Here is a 22,095-nt window from a genome sequence, read left to right as displayed (position 1 = left end):
AGATTATGTTTCTCTCAATAATGATGAGTATACTATGAATAAAAAAACACTGTATGTTGTGGATACTCACATTTATAACCAAAAAGTGACTTTTTTTTCTGAACACCATGAGAAATTATTAATGAGATTAAGAAGTCATTTGATTTTTAAAAGCAGTGACTGACTAGTAGAACATGTGGTTATTTTTCATTTGATTGTTTAATTTATTTTGTATTACTTAGGTGGCCCAGCAGAATTTTCTCAGCTACAGGTAGATGATGAAATTATTGCTGTTAACAACACTAAGTTTTCATATAAGGATACAAAAGAGTGGGAAGAAACCATGGCTAGTGCTCGAGAAACTGGAAACCTAGTGCTAGATATCAGGCGTTATGGAAAGTCTGGTGAGTTTTACCACCTTGTCTGGCTCTCTAAATGGAGACATGGGTCCTTGGGAAGTGGTTGTAACATTTTGCTTTAATAACTTCATCTTTTCATATTTTTGTTGGCTTAATACCTCTTTGAATAGTCTGTCTGAATTCTCCACTAGCAAATTTACTGAATTTGACATTATATGAACAAGTAACACACTCATCGGGTTGAGTGCAAGTACGTGGGCAGAGGCGTCTGCATGGAGAGTCATTTATGATAGTGTTGAGTTTTATAATAATGTTGAATATTAAGGATTACACTCTGTTTACTGTCTGTGCACTACCATAACTGTACTGGTGTAAGACAGCATGTTCTTAGATAACCTTCAATATGCATCGTCCATTATTGTGTTGCTCACTTATGGCTGAGGTCACATAGGGAAGAGCAGCAAGCGTTCCCAGACCTAGCAATGAAGGGCATCGAAATATAGTGTCTGTTCTTACTTGATGGAAAGAGTCAGCAGATTTGCTAGTCTTTTCACTGCTAACATGATTTAACCTTTGTGTTTTGGAAAGGTGGCCTTTTGGTAAAAGCCCTAAACTCTTCATTTCTTTCGCATCTTACCTGATTTGTCTGTCTTGTATGTGTGCATTTTGTATATGTGCAATCAGTAACTTTATTCTTTCTACTTCATCATTTATGTGTATTCATTACTTGATCTTCATGTGCCAATCAGACTGGGGCAAAGACCAACCTTTCCTGCCATTTACACGGCATAAAACCCTCAATCTCACCAGTGTGGCTACCAAAATTATAGGTTCACCTGAAACCAAGTGGATTGATACAACTTCGGGAATTTACAATTCAGACAAGTCTTCAAATCTTTCAGTAACAACTGATTTCTCTGAAAGCCTCCAGAGTCCTGTAAGTATTTGAGAAATAGTACTAGTTATATAGAGCAGAGAAACTATTGTATGTGGGAAATTCTTTCATTTGAACTATTGTGATACTACTTTAAAAACATAAAATTGAAAAAGATAGCATGTAGTAAAGAGAGTACAATGTACTTTTGAAAACCCTCAGTTATTTCTGATTGGGCATTGTAATGAGTTATGTAATGGTAAAATCAAAAAATCCCATAATATTGTTTTCCAGTAATTCTTCACCAATCTTTTATCATTAAACTATCTTTCAGATCGTTGCCAATGTGAAAAAACAATTGTGTAAAGTTATACACTATGGTTATGCATTCTTTAGTCTTTACGGGACCAGTAAATGCAGCCATTAGATATAGTAAATATCATGAAGCATTTTCAGTTCTTTGTGTGGGTGAATTTGATAGGTAGACTTGTATGTCTAATTAAGACATAATCAGTCCCATTAATAAATTCAAAAATTATAATGTGGAAATATTTTATCACAGCAGTATATTTTCATTTAGACTCTAAAAAATGTGGTTTCTATTTTTAATTTAAGTTGTTCAAACATATTGCTTGTACAGGGGGCAGAACTCTTCCAGTGGTGTGTGTCTTTTGTATGCCATGCCGGAAGAGATTCATTTTGCTTCAAACACAATTTTAGAGTAAAAATATGAATTAGATTAATAATTTAAACTTAACTAAATAAACTTTTGTTTAGGAAGGAGATCTTGATATATTGTGTAGAAATGGTTTAAATGTTTTAGCAAGTGCTGTATGCCTGCTTTGCCTACTCATAAATGTAAACCAAATGGACTAATGACTATTTCTGTCCATTGTATTTCTTAAAATATTAATGACTGACTAAATTGAAGACCATCCTTGCCTGCAGCTAGTCATTAATTCTTCTACAAATATTAGAAAATAATGAAAAAAGTTTCAAGTTTCTACTGCATGTAAAAAGCTATAAGGAATAGATCAATACATGCATCTTGTTAAGAGATATTTTCACTAATGAGAAATGCATTATTTAATCTCAAAGTCCAACTGGAGAGAATATTAATTAGCATTTTTATCCTTTCTAGTATACTGAATCTGAAGAAATCAATGGAATTCATGATGAAAGCAACAATTTTGAATCGAAAAGTAACTATCACCATTATAATACTTAACATTTATAATATAGGAAAAGTTGAAGCTCTCAGGTTCTTCTGTTGTAAAAATTATTCTCTGTGAGCGAAAGAAAAACTGGTCCACTGCAAGTTGAAACTAAAAGGTTAGAACACAGATCCAATTTCAGTCAGGTGGAAAGGCGTTCAGTTCCAGCGCTGAATAGTTCAGGAAATGCAACCAAAACTTGGGCACCATATTCTACAGCTTTGGGAACCTGTTTGCCTAAGCCCAGTAAAAAGAGCAGGTTCCCCGAGGCCAGCAGCTTTCTGGCAAGAGCCTGCTGGCAGAGGGAATTTCGGTTACATAGAAAATGATGACTGTTCTATCCATTATCTTTATTGTTATGAAAGGAGCAAGTATGTAGGTTCTATTCTTGATATAATGTTTGAATTCAGGGCCTTCATACAGAGATATATCCCCAGATCTTTTAAAATTTTTTATTTTGAGACAGTCTTTCTAAGTCATGAAGTTGCTAAGGCTGGGCTCCGACTTGTGATCTTCCTGCTGCAGCCTCTCAGGAAGCTGGGGTTGCAGGTGTGCACCACCATGTCTGTTAAGGTAGCTAACCTTATCAAGAGAAATCACTTTTCAGTGGTTGTACTCATTGGTAATGAGAAAAAAAGTCAAGTGTCTAGGGAAGGGCTGGAGTTAGCATTTTTATTCCTTTTTCTGCCCATCCAGAAATAATTAAGCTACTGCAAACTGTGTGCTACTCTTTGGATGTACAGAACAAGAGGGCTCTGTCTGATCCCACGTAGGCAAGGAGGGACTCGGAGGAGATGAAACTTCTTTTACCATCAAATGAGGCTGCCAGGCGTAGGGCTGAGCTTTCACAATGCTTTGGTCCTGTCAAAGCCAACCTAAGTTTATAAGCTTTGCTTTCCTCACTATTTTTCTTAGTATTTCGTTTTCAATGGTTAAAAGTGACTATTGCAACTTTTAAAGTTTTTTTTTTTTTTAATCAAAGAAGTTTTCTAGTCAAGCATTGGCTATTTTTCTTTATGATGATAACTGTAAGGCCTCTGGGTACCATTCTGTCAGTGGCCCAAGAAGAGTCAACCGGTAAGGCCTCTAATTCTTTAGTGACGATGGGACTATATGCAGACCCAATCGTTTGAACATTTTGTTGATGTAAGTAAACACCCACCAGTGTCAAGTCACACTTGCATTCACATTTTATGACAGATGATAGCAGAGAAAAGTCAGAATGTTTTTTCTTTCATGACTGAACTCCATCTTGTTTAAGTTAGTAACTACAAAATCTTGGAAACTAGGTAAATTATTTTAGTTTTAAAAATATCTTAATCTTAGCATTTGTTATTGTCCTCCTTGTCCATGATACTTCTTAGTTTTTATTCATCATGCTGTGAATACTCTTTGGTGGAGATGATTGATTAACCTGAGCAAAAATGTTAATTTAAATTTGCCTAGCATGGATCATATGGTTTTCATAGCTGTGACAATATAATGCTACCTACTAAAATTTGTTAAAACTATTCATTCTTTTACTAATTTGAATATAATATAAACTACTAAAATATGTATGTCTATATGGCTTGAAATAATCCATATCTCCTACAGCTATCAGTTGTATCATTTTAAAAATAAATATTGCTACAGATTGGAAAGGGATATCACATCCTTTGATTTACCAGTGGTAAGAAATTAAGATGAATGACATGTATTTATTATTTGTTTTATTTTTCAACTAGCATCTGAATCCATTTCTTTGAAAAACTTAAAAAGGCGATCACAATTTTTTGAACAAGGTAAAACCACAAACTAACAATTCATTCACATTCATGAACTCCTCCTCAGCTCTCCACCCTTCTTGTGGTCTGTGGGTCTGGGCACTTCGCCTCTCCAGTGTGGCTGTCATTATTACCAAACAACGTAACCCGTTTCCATTCTTTCCCTAGGGTCGTCAGGCTTTTTTTACAGTTCATGGGTCTACCTCTGTGGTAATGGGTCTTTGTGTGTCCTTTGCATAGCTCGAAAGGTTTTTTTAAATTCAACTTTGTAAAAAAACCTGAGATGCTGTTAAACACACGTAACACACATCTTTCCACTGGGTAGCAATTAGAAATGAAGAATGTCACTTAAGTCCTACTGCTTCCTAGAAATTGCATCATATCAGATTACACCAACATGTAATTGGCAAACTATTAAAAACTGGCTCGCATTGGGTTGTGGAAAGTGCTGTTAAAGAGAACAGAGCTATTGCTGCTGTTGAGGTGGTGGCTTTGGAGTGGTGACATGGCTGCTCTGTCCACCTCCAAGTGAATCCCAAGTTAATTGTGGTTGCACCTGAACACAGGTACAGCTTGTACTTCTCCGTGTTGGTGTAGTCGGGCAGGGCTGCCTCCCGTGTGCTGCATGTGGCATTTTGTCCCCTTTCACACCTGTCTAATGCTCTGGCTCATGAATGCAGTTCAAACTCAGTTTTGCTATAAAACACTTAAAAGTAATATCCAGCATTTGAGGGCGGCCATGAGAAGAGACTGTGCCACGCTGTCTAAAATGTTGTTTCTTACTTTTAAGGCTATTGAAACATTTAAAGAATTGTACTGTAACATGACACTTACTGGTTTTGTATATTTTTGTGCTAGTCACCTAGTCTTCTTTTGTAGATTAAGGCCTCTATTTGACCATAAGCAGAAATAGCTTACCAGCTATGCATGACTATTTGTGTCAGTATCCTTTGTGTTTTTTATTTATTTTATTATAGTCCTATTTTTCTATGACTATATAATTTAAAACTCCTAACTCAAGTGGGTTAAAATAAGATAATCCCTTTTCTTTCTCTATTCTAATTTTCTTTTGTTTTTCATCAACAAGCTATTTTAGGAAAGAACATTTTTGTAAGTCTTAAAGCAATTTTCTTTAAAACATTGTGTAAGTAAATAATTTGACAGCTGAAGTTTCAGGAAAATTTTAAAATGCTGTATGAAAAATTTGTATTTTGTGAAATTTTACCTTTTGTAGTCATTACACTGTGTTCATGTGTGTACAGAGGCACACGTGCAGAGCGTGCTGCACAGGTTGTGTAGGTAGCTGAGGGTTAGAGGAAGATTATGGTTACACGCATCCACATCGAGCTCGAATCCATGTGTTTCAAATAATAGGAGAGGAAACTAATACAGTTCTCGAACGTGTCTGTTTCAACAAAGGATTTGTGAAAAACAGCTCCTTAATAAGAGGACCTGAAAAATGTGACTTAGAGCTATAGCAGTAGTTGAATAGTTGCAGTTGCAAGTGAAAAATTGGATTTAGTAGAGATAATAGTTGAGGTTTTTTTTTTTCCCTCTATGAAGCCAAAGTATGAGTGGGGCCCAGTTTAGTAGCAGAATCTTGAAACCTCTTCAGAAATATCCCTTGCCTCACTCTGGTGTCTGGAGCTCTGATGTACTGTACCTTGGGCACCTCATGCAAAATATTAGATTTTGAAGATGAGTAACAAATGCAATTAAAGGGGTAAAAGGACTCACTGATTGTTATTTATTTTTTTTAAAGAAACTGATGTCACTTAGTATACTGGCATAGAGAAAGTGATACAGTTTTCTGAAATGAATTATTGCATACAAATGTGAAGACTTACCTTCTCTTTTTCTTCCCTCCCTTGCTTGTGTGCTGCCGTGCAGGAAGCTCTGATTCTGTGGTTCCTGATGTAAGTAGTATTTGTTCGCAGTTGGGAATAAACAGGTTGAGCCTGGTGGGACTAAATCAGTATTCCATGCATATGGCTCAGTTTCCATTGTAAGGGTTTATTAGGTAGTACTTCTTCCATGTTCCAAGGACTTACTTGGAAATGTAAAGCCAGGTCTTCTCTGGTATGGGTTAAGTACTGTGTAAGATGAATGATTGATATATGTGAAAGTGGTTCCATAGATAATTTAATAAAATTGCATTCTGTGTTTGTACTTTTTCTCTGACGCTGGTTAGCTTCCAGTTCCGACCGTCAGCACCCCAAGTCGCTGGGCATGGGATCAAGAGGAGGAGCGAAGGCGGCAGGAGAGGTGGCAGAAGGAGCAGGACCGCCTGCTGCAGGTAGCCCTGGAGGGTTTGGTTGTTAGTGCGTGGGTCTGAGGCGTTACTTTCACTGCCATTCTCTGGGTTTAGCAGCATGAAGAAACCAGCTTAAAAAGCAGTCTCATTACTAACAGGCCCTTTTGTATCAGCACGCTTTACATCAAATGAATACTTTCTCATTTTGAAGATTTTCAGAGCTGAGGAGATGGCTTAGTGGAATAAGTGCCTGCCTGGCAAGTGCAAGGTCCTGAGTTCAGTCCCTGGTACTGAAAAAAAAAATAATTGGTTGAAGATTTTCAGAGTTGCGGTTTTAAAATCATGCATTAGCTGATTTTAACTGATGAGAACCAGTATGTGAAGGGTGTGCTTAAGAGAAAGGTGCATTGACTTCATAGCTCCATCGTGGAGTAATTCAGCTCTGCCTTTAGCTGGAGGCACTAATGACTTACATCGCTGGCCAAGAGTGGTGCTGGGTCTAATTCCATGAATCTGCCCTCTCCTAAGGTGGGTCTTTTAGTTCAACACAAGCTCTTTTTCTACTCTAGGGAATAAAATCTGATTAGTTGAGTGAAAATAAAACCGTTCTTTAAAGGTTGGAGCGAAGCTTTAGGTTACAGTAGCGTTGCTAAAAAAGATTCTGTTTTGCCTGAGGAGTTAATGTTGATTAATAGTATGCCATATTTTTTCTGTAGGAAAAATACCAACGTGAGCAGGAGAAACTGAGAGAAGAGTGGCAAAGGGCTAAACAGGAGGCCGAGAGAGAGAACTCCAAGTACTTGGATGAGGTAAAACAGGCATTTGTAGTTTGCTTCCTTCTTTTCCTTGTTGATTGAACAAGCTGAAGAGAAAGAGACTCCTCTTCCCTCTGATTCTGGCCTCACGTGAACATCTGTCGCTTTTTGAAAAAGTAGGATGAGTCCTAGTTGTTAGAATTTTGTTTTGATGTCTAGCATTTCTCCTAGGTTTTTGGTTATACTGTTACATAATTACATTAGTGCTTTTCCAAAACTCTTGTAGCTCAGAACTGGATCACTCATGTGGCTTTTCTTTCTTTCTTTCTTTCTTTCTTTCTTTCTTTCTTTCTTTCTTTTTTTTTTTTTTTTTTTGGCAGAACCAGGGATTGAACTCAGACCCTTGCACTTGCCAGGCAAGTGCTTATTCTACTGAGCCATCTCCCGGGCCCAACAACATGTGGCTTTTTTTGTCATAAAATTTAATGCTTTTACTTGGAATTGTGGGCTACTATAGTTAGTATCATCTGAAATGAGTCTATTTGTTTATGAAATTAGAGACACAGAGTGAGTGGATGTCTTTCTTTTCTTTCCAATCGTCGTTCAGGAACTGATGGTCCTAAACTCAAACAGCATCTCTCTGACCCAGCGGGAGCCTGCCGTGGGCAGCTGGGAAGCCACATGGAGTGAAGGGTCCAAGTCTTCTGACAGGGAAGGAACCCGAGCAGGAGAGGAGAAGCAGCAGCAGGAAGCAGATGTGACTGCTGGGGACCGAAGCCCAAAGCAGCAGGAGCAGCTCATTCTTGAGAGGGAGCAGCGATCCCTGGAAGAGCAGGAGGAGAGGCGCCTTGAGGCCGAGTCTGAGGCACAGAAGCACCGGGTTGAGCAGAAGCACCAAGCTGAGAAAGAGAGGGAGACTTCAGTCAGAATATATCAGTATAGGAGGTGTGTGTCCCATCCATCTGTCATGTGCCCCTCCATATCACCCCCAGGGACTGAGGGAGTGGCAGTGGGCTTGGCTTCGCTGCATTGTGTCTCACTTCCAAGGCACCTCAGTGGCCTCCTGTCCCCTCCATCCTTCCTCTGCACAGGGAGCACAAGCAGTCTGCGGGCACCTTTCCATCACAGAACTGTCATGTTACCATAACACCCTGCTCACCTCTGATGGCTTCTTGCCACCATGGAACACTTCGCAAAGTCCTTGACCCAGCTATGTCTTGACCCTTTGAGTTCTCTTAAGTGCTTACCACTCCCCGCACCCCTTGTTCTAGCCACATGGGTGTACTTATTGTTCTGTGAAATAGTCAATGTAATATAATCTGCCCCTGGACTTTTGCATCTATTTGTTTTCCTCAGCCTGAAAAAAAATAAGCCTTTTGCAAAGTGAAAGGCTTATTCATTTTATTCAAATGTTTGATCATATATCATCCTGTTAGACTTTCTAAATTACCCTGTTTAGATTGCATGCTCTTCTCTACCCTTTCTGTCTTTATGCCCTTGCCCTGTTTTGTATTATTTTTGTGTTTTTCTGCTGGCCCTCCTGCCCCAGTAAGATATAAGTACTAAAAGGCCAACAGCTGAGCTTACTTCTGTAATGTAGCTAGAGACCAGTACTAGACCCAACTGGTCCATGGTGTAGACTTGTATATGTCTGAGTAACCAATGCTGTTGGCAGTAGTAGGTCTCTTTTCTATAGTGATTGATTGGAATACTTCAGTGTATTTACTGTTAACCCAGAGGGCATTTGCATAAAGAAGGAAAAATGACATTATTTTGGTACCCTTAATCAGGGAAGATTTTACAGTTTAATATTTTGACTATAAATTTTCTCCCTACCTTTTAGACCTGTTGATTCCTATGATATACCAAAGAGAGAGGAAGAAGAACTTTCAAGTTTGCTTCCAAATGACAGGTGTGTAAAACAGTTTTTTAAAAATTTGGTTGATAGTGATAGACTTCAGGTGGTCATTCCCAGGTCTTTCTTGATGACCCGAAGAGGTGTTTTAGCCCTCTGTCTCTGGTGTGATACACAGAGAACCTGCCAGTTGATCATTCAGTAGCCCCTAAACTTAGTGACTTAGCCCAGGACTTTATGGATCAGCTTTCTGGGCTGAGCTCGCCTGGCAGTTCTATTATTTAGTTGCATGGGCTCACACACACCTATTAACGAGACAGTTAACTAGGCATCCCTGCTCTTAGAGACTGGCTGGCTAGCAGTGGGGGCAATGAGGACAGCTGAAGTGAGTCACGGGTCTTTGGCATCTGGCAAGCAAGTGAGGGCTTTATATATGTGGTGTGGTTGGGTAGGAAAGAGAATTAGAAAGGGAGTTAGGAAGGCACTTGGGTCTAAGTTATTGTCCACAGTAAAGTTACAAGACCAGCTAAAATAAAGTTGGGGCCAGCCAAATAACTCAGTGGATTAAAGCATCTGCTTAGGCAGATGCAGCGTTTGGGGTTTGATCCCCAGCATGCCGTGCCAGCCCCGCCTCTGGGACATGCTGAGACAGCTAGAGAGACTGGATGCGGTGGCATGCACCTGTCATCCCAGCACTTGGGAGGCATAAACAGGAGGATCACTACGAGTCCAGTCTCCATAGTGAGACCCTTTAGACCATATACTAAAATATAAATAAGAAAAAAAAAAAAAAAAGAAAAAAAAATCCATCCCTTAAAATAAAGTTGAAGGAGAAGAAAAAAACTCTACCTCCATATGGGAAAAGAGAGATAGTCCAAGAAAGCAGACAAAGCCATTGCTCAGAATACATCACGAGCAAGTGTTTAAGATTGTTTAAAAAGTTATGTAAAGATATCTTAAATGAGAATTACAATCTTTCTCTTATTCTTAGATAGTTTAGTTGGACCCAGTTTTGGGGGATGATGGTAGGATTTCAGGTATCAGAATGGTTGTATATATTTTAGAGTTTCCTAAAAAATTAACTTTTAATGTTTTAGGTAATTCTAAAAGTGCTTTGCAGTTTGGAAATTACTCAGGACTTTTGAACAAAATTGATTTATAAATATCCAATCCAGAACCACTAATATGTGTTTAAAGAGATGAAATTTTTCCTTTAGAAAGTTTTATCTTCTTTAATAGCTATAAAGAAAGAAATATCTAAAAACAAGCAAGATGACTGTACTGTTTATTCTCTTTAAAAAATAAAGAGTTGGCAGGGAAAAAGAAAGGACTAACTAGGAGTGGGTTGACAGTAAGTAGGACAGAATATCTAGTGATGAACATCTCTGAGGTAAAATGTTTATACCTGATGTTTTATCAGTAAGATGTTTATCTTTTCTTTAATGCTACAAATTTATTTCTATTTAAAAATCTTTATGGAACTAAATACGTTTATAGAACATTAAATAACATTATGGAACTAAAAGTGCAATCGCTTCTTGGCCTTTTGCTTAAGATTAAGTGTAGTATCTGCTCTTATCAGTTTAATAATTAAAATGCAGGTAAAGGAAACTTAAGGAATCCTGGAAATTAGGAAATACCTCTAGGGAATGCCATTAAATGAGGTCCTGGAGGCACTGAGGAGTGTAGCCACAGATTAAGCAGTAAGTGTTTTGTTCCTTAGAAGTAAAATTGTTCACAAACGTAGTTGTCCAGCAGCTGTGGTATATCTGTGCTATAGATTATTGCATTTTGTGTGTATATAATATACATATGTGTGACCATTTGTATGCTATTGTATATTATTACAATTTTTTGAAACTGCATATCTAATTGAAAATGAGCTCAGCATGTGTTGATTTATAGAGCTAAAGTTAGGCATTTGCAGAAGTTGGTGGTGCCGTATGCTTTAATATCTATTTGGAAGGCCAGGGGCGCCCTTGGAAAGCTGCTGTCTAGGGGAGGCAGTGGTGGTCCCTGCCCAGGAAGTCAGCGCCATGATGAGGGTGGTGGAGGGAGCAGCGAGGTCTGCCTGTGGGTGACTTGAGGACAGACGCTCTGTGTCCTGGGAAAACCTGAGGCCGGGCCCAGGAGCGCACTGACACACTGTAGTCCCCCAGCCGCTGGGTGCCCTTGGCACGTTCCTGCGCATTTCCAGCCTCTCACGTCTGTCTGCTGATCATGTGTGTGATATAGAAATTACTTAGTTTAAAAGTAAGGCTAGCTTTCAACAGACTTAGGAAATAAACCAACTGCTTTAAAAATGATCTTTTTTGATGTTTTTATACCATAAGGATGAACTATTTTTAATGAGATACAGCCTTAATATATTACGATTTGTGTCCTAGGAATAAATCCATATCTACTACTCAACTGGATGATTACTCCACAAATAAAAATGGTGAGTGTGGTTTTTTTTTAAAAAAACTTCTTCAGCACAATGGCTTGTGTAGTCATATGCTGTGATTAGTATTTTTTTTAAGTGCAGGATGAATTTCATTGTTTTATTTATTTGTGATTAGTATTTTTAAGGGCAAGATATTGCAGATTAACTAGTGTTAAAATACTCTTTTAGTGTCTGTAATAAAACAACTGTCTTATGTTTATTTTAGCTTTATTTATAATGGAAAGAGTACTGAATGATTAAAATGGTTTTTAAATAGCTAATGAGCTATGTGGGAACTTTAGAAAGTAATGTTGGTACAGTTTTGCATGGTAGATTTCATTTCACATCAAAGAAATGGGACAGAAGATATTTCTGTGATATACCCAGGAACTTAAAAAATTACATACAAATTTGAAGCGGTACATTAAAATGTCAGCCAAAATGTCAGAAACCCAAAGTGATAATGGTTTACTAACTTCACAAAAACAGTTCAGAAACTGATACTATTTGTTGTACATTTCTGATGAGTTAATGTAGTGAAATTACATACCTAAGGGGGGAAAATCTCTAATCAACAGAATAATTTAAGAGCTTGTCTGGTAGCTGCTGCCAGTTATGTAAGTGAAGGTCCGGCTGGGCACTGAGGTGGACAGGCTCTCGGTGCCCTCAAATCACTGGCACATGGAGGAATGCAGACCTCTGATTGCCACCTGTTGCTGTCATACAAGAGAAGAAAGTGAAGAGGCACAACCTGTATTTCTATGTGTTTCCTTTAAATTGTTGACAAGGAAATTAAAGTATTTAAAATCCTCTGTGAGCGAAAGGACATGTCTGTTGCCTAAAATGGTCTGGTGGCAACTGATTGGGAACCCCTGCTTGGAGCCTACAAAATTTTCATTTTCCATTAGGATTTGTGATTTTTTTTGGTACTGCTTCTTGACTTGAACAAATACAGTCTTCTGTTATCTTTTCCAACCTTTTTTCCTTCCTTCCTTCCTTCCTTCCTTCCTTCCTTCCTTCCTTCCTTCCTTCCTTCCTTCTGCCCTCCCACCCCCCTTCTTTGATACAGGGTCTTGCTACGCAGTTCAGACTTGTACTGCTCCTCCTGTCTCAGCTTCCCTAGTGCTGGGATTATAGGCAAAGTTTTAATTGTAGTCATATTGGCTTCTTCTTAATTTCTTGGTCTTTGGGCTTTTTCCCAATTTGATTTTTGTATTTCTTACTCCCTGAATTTGTTACTTTCCGCTATTAAGATTACAGTGTAAGTACTTCAGTGTTCCATTAACTTCTCTCACCTGTAGCCACTGTGTTTGCACAGCCTGTTAAAGCAGCACGTGTGACTGTGGTAATCTCATTTGTTGTGTATGCATACTTTCTCCCTTTTATTAACGAATTACAAGTTTCTGAACAGGTATTGGAAATTATTAAATGTTTGAGGAAATATAGTTATGGCAATTAAGTACTTTAAAAATAGAAGATATTTCATTTAATATTGAGCTAAATTGATGTTCCGTTAAATACAGCATGTATAAGAAATCTTTGATGTCCCTGTTCATTGCTTACTGGAAGATGAGACTAGATAAATCATAAACTCTGAACAAATAACAGAAGCAATATTCTTAGATAAAATTTCCTAATCCACATTGAGGCATGGATGTTATTTCAAAGTTGTAGTTATTTTACCTAAATTAGAAATTAATCAAGAAGGGCCAGTGAGATAGCTCAGCAGACTAAGCGCCTGCTTTGGCAAGCGCAAAGACCAGGGTTTGGATGGGGGGGGCGGGCAAGCCAGTGAAAGTGTCTGGGTGTGGTGGCTCACGCCTCTAATCCCATCACAGGGGAGGCTGAAAACAGGAGGATCCATACAAGTCCCAGCTGCATAGTGAGACCCAGTACCAATAACATAAATGGAAAAAAACAAGAAATTAATCAAATTCAAGAGACAAAGCCCCTGGGAGGCAGGTGTGGCAGCACTCACTGACGACTGTTTGGCTTAGTCGGCGGCTCTTCCTGTTCACGAAGCCATTTCAGTGCTTGAATGTGCTCACATAGTCAGCTCCCACATTCCTACAACTTGGGCATGACGTAGTTTGTGACGCATGCCACAAACAGGCCTTGTCTTTCTCCTCGGGGGAGTGTAAGTTTTTAAAAAGAAAGCTCCCTGTTTTCTGGTAGAGTTGTCCCAGCAGGCATTGAGGGGGTGTGGGCTTGGTTAATTTAAGAAGGAAAGAGTGGAAGGCAGTGGAAGGCGCACTAAGGTGTGCGTTTTGTGACTGAAATGTTGCTGAAACCCACAGATGTTTCCTCTGTTGGGCTGCACTATGATTCTCCTGAGTGCATGCGCTAAGCCTGTGACTGTGGAGCTGGAATTGCCAGCAGCGAGAGGCGACAGTGTCTCTTCTCCTGAAACCGCGTGGGAAGTTGCTAATTCCAGCAGGTGTGCACAGGGTCGGCGTGGAGGCTGCCCTGTCTTTGGAAGTTTATCTGCTATCATTTCTTATCTACTAACCCTGAAGCTTTTGATGTGTTTTTAATTTAGGAAGCAACAAATACATAGACCAAATAGAAAGTGCTACGTTTTCACAGAGGAGTTCCAAGAAAGATCAAGGCCCCTCGGGAGCAGAGCTGGAGAGACAGCAAATCCTGCAGGAGATGAGGAAGAGAACCTCGCTCCACAATGACAACAGCTGGATCCGGCAGCGCAGCTCCAGCGTGAACAAGGAACCTATCTGCCTGCCTGGAATCATGCGGAGGTGAGAGGCAGTGAGGGTTGCCTCCTGCTCACTGTGAGGCTGATGTTTAATTCATGAATCTACAAAGAAGTCATCATGATTTATTCTTTTTGGGTTATTTGGTGAAAGCAAGGCATTATTAAATTAAAGGCAATATTATTGAATGCTGTTTGTGCCGAACATGAATCTTAATTTGTCTATGTTGTTTCATTTAGTGTGGGAATATAGTTTAAGATAGACATAGTAGCTGTGTTTCCATATGAAGAGACTTTAGCTCAAGCAGGGAAGATGGTTGGGCAGGACTGCATAGCTAATCGGTGAAGTCTGGTCTTAAAACTCTGAAATGGGTCTCTGATTATTTAAAAAGGCTATTGAATTAAGAAAAAAGGGAAACCTCTGTTTATAAGGAGATAATGGTTTCATTGGTATCATAATGGGTTTTATAAAGTGGGGGAAAACCTAAATTTTATAACTTTAGGAAAGTAAATATGTAACTATAAATTGGAGATGAATAGGTGAGCATTTAAAAAGATCTATCTTGAAAACCAAGTACTGCAGCTACTCTGATCTCATATTTCCTTAACCAGGAGAAGTTAGTTATAGCACTTTAGTAACAAAGAGCTAAGTTTCTCAGTACACAGATAACATTTTTTTAAAAAAATCAGCAAATGAACCCTAATAATTTCACAAAATTATCATAGACATGTGATACAAATAGGCAGTTTATAGGCAAGACAAACAAAAGCTAAATGTAGCTGGATATGGTGATACACATCTGTAATCCCAGCACTTGGGAGACTGAGGCAGGAATATCACTGTGGGTTCGAGGCCAGGCTGGACTACATGGAGAGTTCAAGGACAGCTTGGGAAACAGAGTAAGACTTGGTTTAAAAAAGAAAGAAAGCAAAAGAAAAGAATTCTCAGCTTGGAAACTGTACATATGTTGGTAAGAAGCCGTGATTTTCTGTCCTTTGTGTAGAGGTTCTGCTGAGAGCTCAGCCAGAACTCTTACCTCTTTTCCTGTGGGCCTCCCTGTATAGCGGCAGGGGCTGCCTCAGGGCATGGTCCTGGACTCAGAGGGAGTCTTGCTAGAGCCACGTGCAGCACATTAGCTGATGCCTCACTGGCCAAGTCAGTCAGAGGTCAAGCTCAGAGTTAGTGGGAGGGGAGTGCACAGGGCAGAGGATACAGAGGCCTGTCTCCGGGGGCCCTACCAGGCACAGACCATCACAGAACAGGCATGAGGATGGACTGAGACAATATGTATTAAGTGGTAGGCAAAGAAGGCTGTGTTGTGGAACACTCCCACTTGGTAGGTGGTTAAGTACACCAGCACATTGTATATAGATGTATGTACTCGGGTAAATTTGATTGTATATTGAGATATTTGCTTGCGTAGATGATAAAGGTCTGGGAGGACCCACAGCTAACAGTGGTTACCATTAGGGACCTAGGTGGTAGGATTTATGGGTAATTATGGTAACCAAGGGAAGAAGCATCCTTGCCTTCCTTCAGATATCCTGTGCTGCTTGTGTTTTTCTCCATAGGTTGATATATTTCTATTTTGATGTTAAAGTAACTAAGCCATTTTAAATTTGGCATAAGAAAATGTCTCAAGAGTGATAACCCTTTGGTTGGTACTTATACTTTTTCCTAAGCACCAGATAAATAAAAATAAAAGTGAAGATTGATTGAAATGTGAAATGTCTCTGATGATGACAATTTACTAAAGGTAATTTTATACATAACTGGACTTCTTAGATACCTGGTATGAAATGCATAAGATGGATCTTTTTGCAACTGTCATGAGGTGTGGGGTGGATTTCTAGCTGAGCATTTGACCCTGTCTTGATCAGAGTCCTTCATGTGTTTCAGAGGGGAATCTCTAGATAACCTGGACTCCCCGCGGTCCAGTTCTTGGAGACAATCCCCTTGGCTCACTCAGTCTTCGGGAGTCTACACTTCTTCCTCCGTTCAAGACTGTAGTCGCTCATCTCCTCAGTTCCTGTCCACATCAAACCGTGCCTACATGCGAAACCCTTCCTCCAGTGTGGTCCCTCCCTCTGGCCCAGTGAAGACGGTTACCTCTTCTGGTGTAGCCACTACCCGATCCGCCACCCTGCCCAGCCATTCTCCTTCGACTTCGCAGCCAGGCTCTCAGCTCCGCAACAGGTAAGGGCCCATGCCTCTCTTGGTCTCAGGGATCTTTTTCATTAAAAATAACCCTAGGCCTTGTCCCAGCATTCTGGTAAAGAAATGTGAGCCCTTTGGAATGTGTCGAAGTCAGTTCTTTCATCAAATCAATTGAGAAGCCTTAGTACCTTTGTAGATGTCTTGTGAAGCCACCTGAGACCTCTAAGATGTTTGCTTGTTGCCAGGATCCACTTTGCCTGTGCTTATGGCCAGTGCCTTAGCTCGCAGAGGAGCATGAATAGTCATACATATAGAATCACAAAAATACCCAGCAGCTGATAAGTATGAGTAGGAGAAATATTACAAAGGAACTGAATGAAAAGGAAAAACACTGTAATCAAGCTCTATGGCCTGGGAAGCTTTTAACAAGATGGATTTAAAAGAAAATTATTAAATAGACTAGATGTTGCTTTTGGGGTTTTTGATTGCCAAAACCCTTGCTTACCTGTTACCTGGTTTGCCAACATTGTGTCCAAGGGGCCTCGGTTGAATTATGCAGGTCCTGTGGTGTGGGAAATGTGACTGATAGCCCCTTCCGAGCTGCTTGCCTTGTGCTCGGGAATGAAGCTTGGATGGCAGTGTGTGTTGTGTTAGGCCTGTACAGCTTCTCCTCATTCCTTGGCACTTCGCCTGAGTACATACATCGTGCTTCGGTTCTACTGGCATGTACTGCCTTTCATCATAAGTAGAATGCTTGTAAGTTGAGGTACAGTAGTATTAGATTTTTTTTGTGGTCAGTAAGAGATTTTATAAGAAAACATTTTATATGCAAAAGAATATTACGTTTATCACACCCTACAGAACTTTTGTAACATCAGACACTCAGCACTGCTCAGTGCTCTTGAGGGCTGTCCAAATGCTGGGGGAATGTGAAGGAAAAGAAAAAGTCCCTTATCCCTGGGAGAGATGAGACCCACATCTGAAAGTAAAGCAGACGCTTCCTCCCCTATTGCTGCTTTCTGGTCATGTCCATTTTATTCTCAGCAGAGGCAACTGTAGAAACTAAGAGGCACAGTTAGGAGAACACCAACTCCTCTGTTTCACTAAAAAACTGGGGAAATAAGGTACAAAGTAAAGCTGAGAAGCACCCCACAGAGACTCACAATGGATCTAAAAGAAAGTTGCACAGTTCTTAGCATTTGGGAGATGGTGGGATATGATAGGAATTGAGGGCTCTGGTGGGTTTACTGGCAAGAAGATGCAGTGGATCAGGGGAGGAGAGACAGACTGTGAAGTACACGGGTGACCTCAGGACGATGGTGTCAGCAAGTGCCAAGTGGACTAGTTTACACTCAGGCTGTTTATTAAGGAGATGGGCATAGAAGGTCCCAGAGGCACTGTGCAGATTGTCCAAGGTTACAGTAAAGTCAGAGCATGTTTTAGGTGCCTTCTTCTTGGGTCCTCAGAGCCTGTCTTGAATTATCAGTTTTGATGTTAATCCAGGTGACTTGAATGCAAGCCTTGCACTGCGCAGGTGAAAGCCTCCCTCCCGTTCTTGTTCTGCATCTAGGTCAGTCAGTGGGAAGCGCGTGTGCTCCTACTGTAATAACATTCTGGGCAAAGGAGCTGCCATGATCATCGAGTCCCTGGGGCTTTGTTATCATTTACATTGTTTTAAGGTGAGACTGCAACCAACAGCCTGCAGGCCTGCACAGCTTTGCTTGGAGATCGCATGGCTTCCTGGAGCTGCTGGGTGTGGTTGTGCCATTAACAAGCTCGGTGCTGTTTGTCAGTCTGTGCCGCATTGGATTCACACAACACTTGCTACTACTTAGTTCTAAAATCTTGAACCTTGTTATAAAAAGTAAATCTGAGAACACTGTTCATTTCCTGTCTCTAATCTGTTAGAATTCTATAAATAGCATTTATAGTGCATAACTGTTTTCTCTAATGTGTCACCACAGTCATACTTAAAATACAATTTGCCAGTGTTGCCGATGACATAGGGACATGTAATTACCACAGTGTCTGAAAGCCTAGCTTCGACTATGGCAAATATGTAAGGAAAAAGCATTGTAAATATTTTCACAGTTGTACAGTGTGTATAACAAAGAACTGAGGCTGTTCTATCTGCGTGGTTTCTCAGTACTTGTTTCTAGAGAGACACCTGTTGGCTCCTGGACATGCACCAGGCCCGAAGAAGGGCTCCCCTCTGTGGACTGCAGAGCCCCACCAACCACAGCTTGTTTAAGCATGCTCTATGCTGGGTTGGGCTTTTCCTAGGTAGAGCAGAGTGAGTCAAAATAATTAGTGTTTGAGCAGATGGGACTGAAATTCCCAGCATTACAGAGGGGTGCCCCATGGGGATGCTCACCAAGCTAGGGCTGCGGGGACATCGGGCATGGCCCACTGCCTGTGGTGACTTGTCCTCTGCTACCTTGAGGGTGCATGAGGCTAAATTTCCTTAAGCCAATCAGCAAATCACTTCTGCTTCGGAGGGCATGGAATGATCATCTTGGCTGTTAAGTTGGCTTCATGAATGCTTTAAATCATGTCTTATCTGGCAGGCCTGATTTTAATCTGCTAATCATCTCTTGGCTTTTTAAAAATTTTTGCTTTTTTTGTTTGTTCATCTGCATCCAAGAACTGCACGGCTGCATTGTGTGTGCTGTGAGCCTTCCTGAGCTTACTGACTGTGGGTGTTCTTTTTGTTCCCTAGTGTGTGTCCTGTGAGTGCGACCTGGGAGGCTCTTCCGCAGGAGCTGAAGTCAGAATCCGAAACCACCAGCTGTACTGCAACAACTGCTATCTCAGACTCAAATGTAAGAGAGCAAATCAGAGAGAAAATTTCTTGTCTTTTAAAGAGACCTCGAGTGCCCATGCATTTCCCCGAGCCAGCAGCCACCTCCCCACCGAGCTCACTGCCGTAGCTTTCTAGGTTTTGGGATCTTAGTCTGTCGCTTCAAAGAGAGTGTGTGGCAAGTGAGTCACTGTCAGGGTTCGCCGCACAGGAGTGGGGAACTAAAGGGGCAAAATCTGAAAGTTGGAACGGCATCTCATGCAGCCTGCACAGGGCCTGGAGAAAGCTTGGATCTCTCAGGACTGCACATTCAAACCACAACAGTTACACAGATCCTCTTCAGGGGTTATAGTCTGCTTCTTGATTAAGGGTTGGTCTCTTATCAGCTTATTTCTCTTATCTAGTGAACTTTGATTATGTGATTTAGAATATAACAACTTTGCAAGAGACCCTTTAAAGTAATAAAAAGGCACTGGTTAGTGTTGATATATAATCATGTATCAATACTTTCAATATTTTAGAAAGGGAGCCTTGGACGGGGGGTATAGTTCAGAGACACGACGTCTGCCTGGCAAGTGCAAGGTCCTGAGTTTGATTTCTGGTTACCCCATCCCACCCCATCTCCACCCTACCAAAAGGGAGCCTTAATTCTGACTATATGGTATTTCATCTTTTGGCAAAACTTGAGGTTTTTAAAAATTTTTTTCAAATGCTACTTTGTATTCAGCATGCATTTCTGTGTTCTGAAATGTAGGATAGCATAAGTAATTTGTATATTATTTATAGCTACAGCAAGAGAAGCATTACTGTTGTGTGTATTGTGAACCTTGATGCTGGTAACCTGTTCTTTCCTTATTGTGAAAGGGTGATACAAGTGGTATCAGCAAAACCATTTGCTTTTGAACTCCGAGGTATTTGTATGATCCCTTATGTGAAGAGTGCTTTGGAAATGGCTGAAGTCCTGCCAACTCTCTTTTATCTGCGGTGGCTCTGAGCCTTCCCTGCTGGAAGTCCAGGCCTTCCCGGGACCCTGGCACTGAGGCTGGAGGATGTCAAGGCTGGGCTCAGGCCAGGGGACTGTGTGTATGTGTGTGTGCTCTTTGCTTTGTTCCAAAGCCAAATATAATTGATTTTTGGAATCATTATCATAAAATTGCCCATGCCTTTTTTTCCCTTTGGTGCAAATAAGAGAGAGTTGAGTATAATTTCTTTCTATATTAGCAGTTAGTTTCAACTGCATTTAAAAATAATTCTAGAGCCCAGAGGCTGCTGTTTGCCTAGCTTTATCCTAAGACTGAGTGACAGGTGACTCTTCCTGCCTCACCAGCTTCTCTCTGAGTGATGACTGCTACATATCCCAGGTGGCAGGATGCACATGTTCTTGAATCTAAACGCTTTTCTCTCTTTTCTCCTTGCTGATCAGCTGGACGGCCAACCGCCATGTGATGCAAAGCTGCATTCGAAAGCACTGTTGCAGATAGAAGAAGAGGTGGTTGCTGCTGATGTAGATCTATAAATACATGTTGTCTGCCTTTTTTGCTTTGTATTTTTTAAAAAAATAACTCTTGAGAGGCTTCATTAGACTATCTGGGAACATTGTAGTGTTGGTAGAACCTGTATTTTTGTTGTGGATAAGAAGGAAACTTTGGGCGGGTGGGGGGGGGAAGTGCAGTATTTGCTTACTGAACTTAGCATCTGAACAGCACAAGAGAAAAAGAATTTAAAAATATTTTTGAGGTGGATAATGATTTAGTTTGACTTTAGTGGGGTTTTGAGGAGGGTATTTTATTGTTTGTTTTTTTTAAAGTTCTCATTTGGAATAGTTACTATAAATATGTAATTGCATCTATTCAGTTTATTGTAATGTATACTAAGTTAATGCAAAAGCATATGAAAATTTTCACTTAAATCTGTCCCTAAATTTGCTTTGTGCATCCTTTTCACTTATGTAATATGATGACAAAATATTTAGTTTATGTAACATTTATGTGCTCGATGATGGGCGCTCTACTTTCTTCACCAGAACTTTTGCTAAGCAATTCCCAGTAGAAACCCTTTTCATTAGTGGGAAATAACCACGGCTCACACACTGAAGGAGGTTTTCTCCAGAAACTAATGAGCTTTTCTGTTCAGCTGCATTTGTAAATAAACTTGCTGATGCGTTTAAAGAGTGGCTCTTTCTTGTGGGTACATGTCTCTTTTTTTGCCTTTTTACTCACATTTGGTACATGAGAGTTCTTGATATTGTATACCAGTGATATAACAAACTGCACATTTTTAAAGAGTACATTCTGACGAATTTTGGCATGTGTGCACCTGTGAAAATATGGCTACAGTCTTGATGTTTTTAATGGAAAACTTTAATGAGAACTTTTGTCATTATTATAATAAAGTTATATCTTTGAATATAAAACATTTATGGTAACAAGATGCGATAATAAATGGTTGAATCATTTGAATAAAATTTTTACATTCATTTTGTTTTTTTAAAATCAAAATCATATATATAATTTATTGTTATTAAGAAATGAGAAGAGTCAAGGCTGTTTTAAGAACAAGAGGGTACAAAGACAGATTGAAATTAGATATTACAAAGCTTTAGTACTTCTAATAGTATGATATTGATACACAAACATGTTGATATTAATTTGTAAAATACAGCAAAATTCCAGATTCACACACAAATTTTATATGAAAATTTATCATTATCACTATCACCAACATTTTAATTCAGTAAAAGTTAGCTTTTCTTTTTTTTCACTTCTCCTTTATTTATTCTTCTAATAGATTGCAAATTGAAAATAAATTATTTACAAACATAAATGAATATAACAATAAAAACTATCCAAAATAAAAGTGAAGAAAGAATTTATAGATCAGTCATAAAGAGTTCACTGTGCCAAAACCAAGAAACTTATATTCATATAATTAGAATTCTCAAAGTAGAAA

At 39.7% G+C, this 22,095-nt stretch overlaps 1 protein-coding gene and 1 pseudogene across 17 annotated transcripts in view; both read left to right on the top strand.

Moving 5' to 3' along the window:
* Positions 1 to 21,319, top strand: part of Lmo7 (LIM domain 7) — a 147,812-nt gene extending 126,493 nt beyond the window's left edge. For 9 of the 17 annotated variants that reach the window (XM_023709612.1, XM_023709610.1, XM_023709609.1 and 6 more), the window contains 16 exons: positions 222 to 383; positions 1,088 to 1,275; positions 2,354 to 2,414; positions 4,154 to 4,210; positions 4,361 to 4,402; positions 6,083 to 6,108; positions 6,384 to 6,488; positions 7,163 to 7,255; positions 7,809 to 8,146; positions 9,045 to 9,113; positions 11,444 to 11,496; positions 14,021 to 14,234; positions 16,089 to 16,385; positions 17,917 to 18,025; positions 19,066 to 19,168; positions 20,570 to 21,319. In XM_023709612.1, the coding sequence (XP_023565380.1) occupies positions 222 to 383; positions 1,088 to 1,275; positions 2,354 to 2,414; positions 4,154 to 4,210; positions 4,361 to 4,402; positions 6,083 to 6,108; positions 6,384 to 6,488; positions 7,163 to 7,255; positions 7,809 to 8,146; positions 9,045 to 9,113; positions 11,444 to 11,496; positions 14,021 to 14,234; positions 16,089 to 16,385; positions 17,917 to 18,025; positions 19,066 to 19,168; positions 20,570 to 20,592 (1,940 nt within the window). In that variant the 3' untranslated portion in view covers positions 20,593 to 21,319. The remainder of the gene's footprint in view (positions 1 to 221; positions 384 to 1,087; positions 1,276 to 2,353; positions 2,415 to 4,153; positions 4,211 to 4,360; positions 4,403 to 6,082; positions 6,109 to 6,383; positions 6,489 to 7,162; positions 7,256 to 7,808; positions 8,147 to 9,044; positions 9,114 to 11,443; positions 11,497 to 14,020; positions 14,235 to 16,088; positions 16,386 to 17,916; positions 18,026 to 19,065; positions 19,169 to 20,569) is intronic. The other 8 variants (XM_004626284.2, XM_023709621.1, XM_023709623.1 and 5 more) reach the window with 5 other exon arrangements.
* LOC111815265 lies at positions 10,587 to 10,701 on the top strand (annotated as a pseudogene).
* Positions 21,320 to 22,095: the final 776 nt, after the last annotated feature.

Source organism: Octodon degus, unplaced genomic scaffold (genome assembly GCF_000260255.1).
Source record: "Octodon degus isolate 3935 unplaced genomic scaffold, OctDeg1.0 scaffold00013, whole genome shotgun sequence".
Classification (NCBI taxonomy): Eukaryota; Metazoa; Chordata; class Mammalia; order Rodentia; family Octodontidae; genus Octodon; species Octodon degus.
This window is presented reverse-complemented; position numbering and strand designations above follow the sequence as displayed.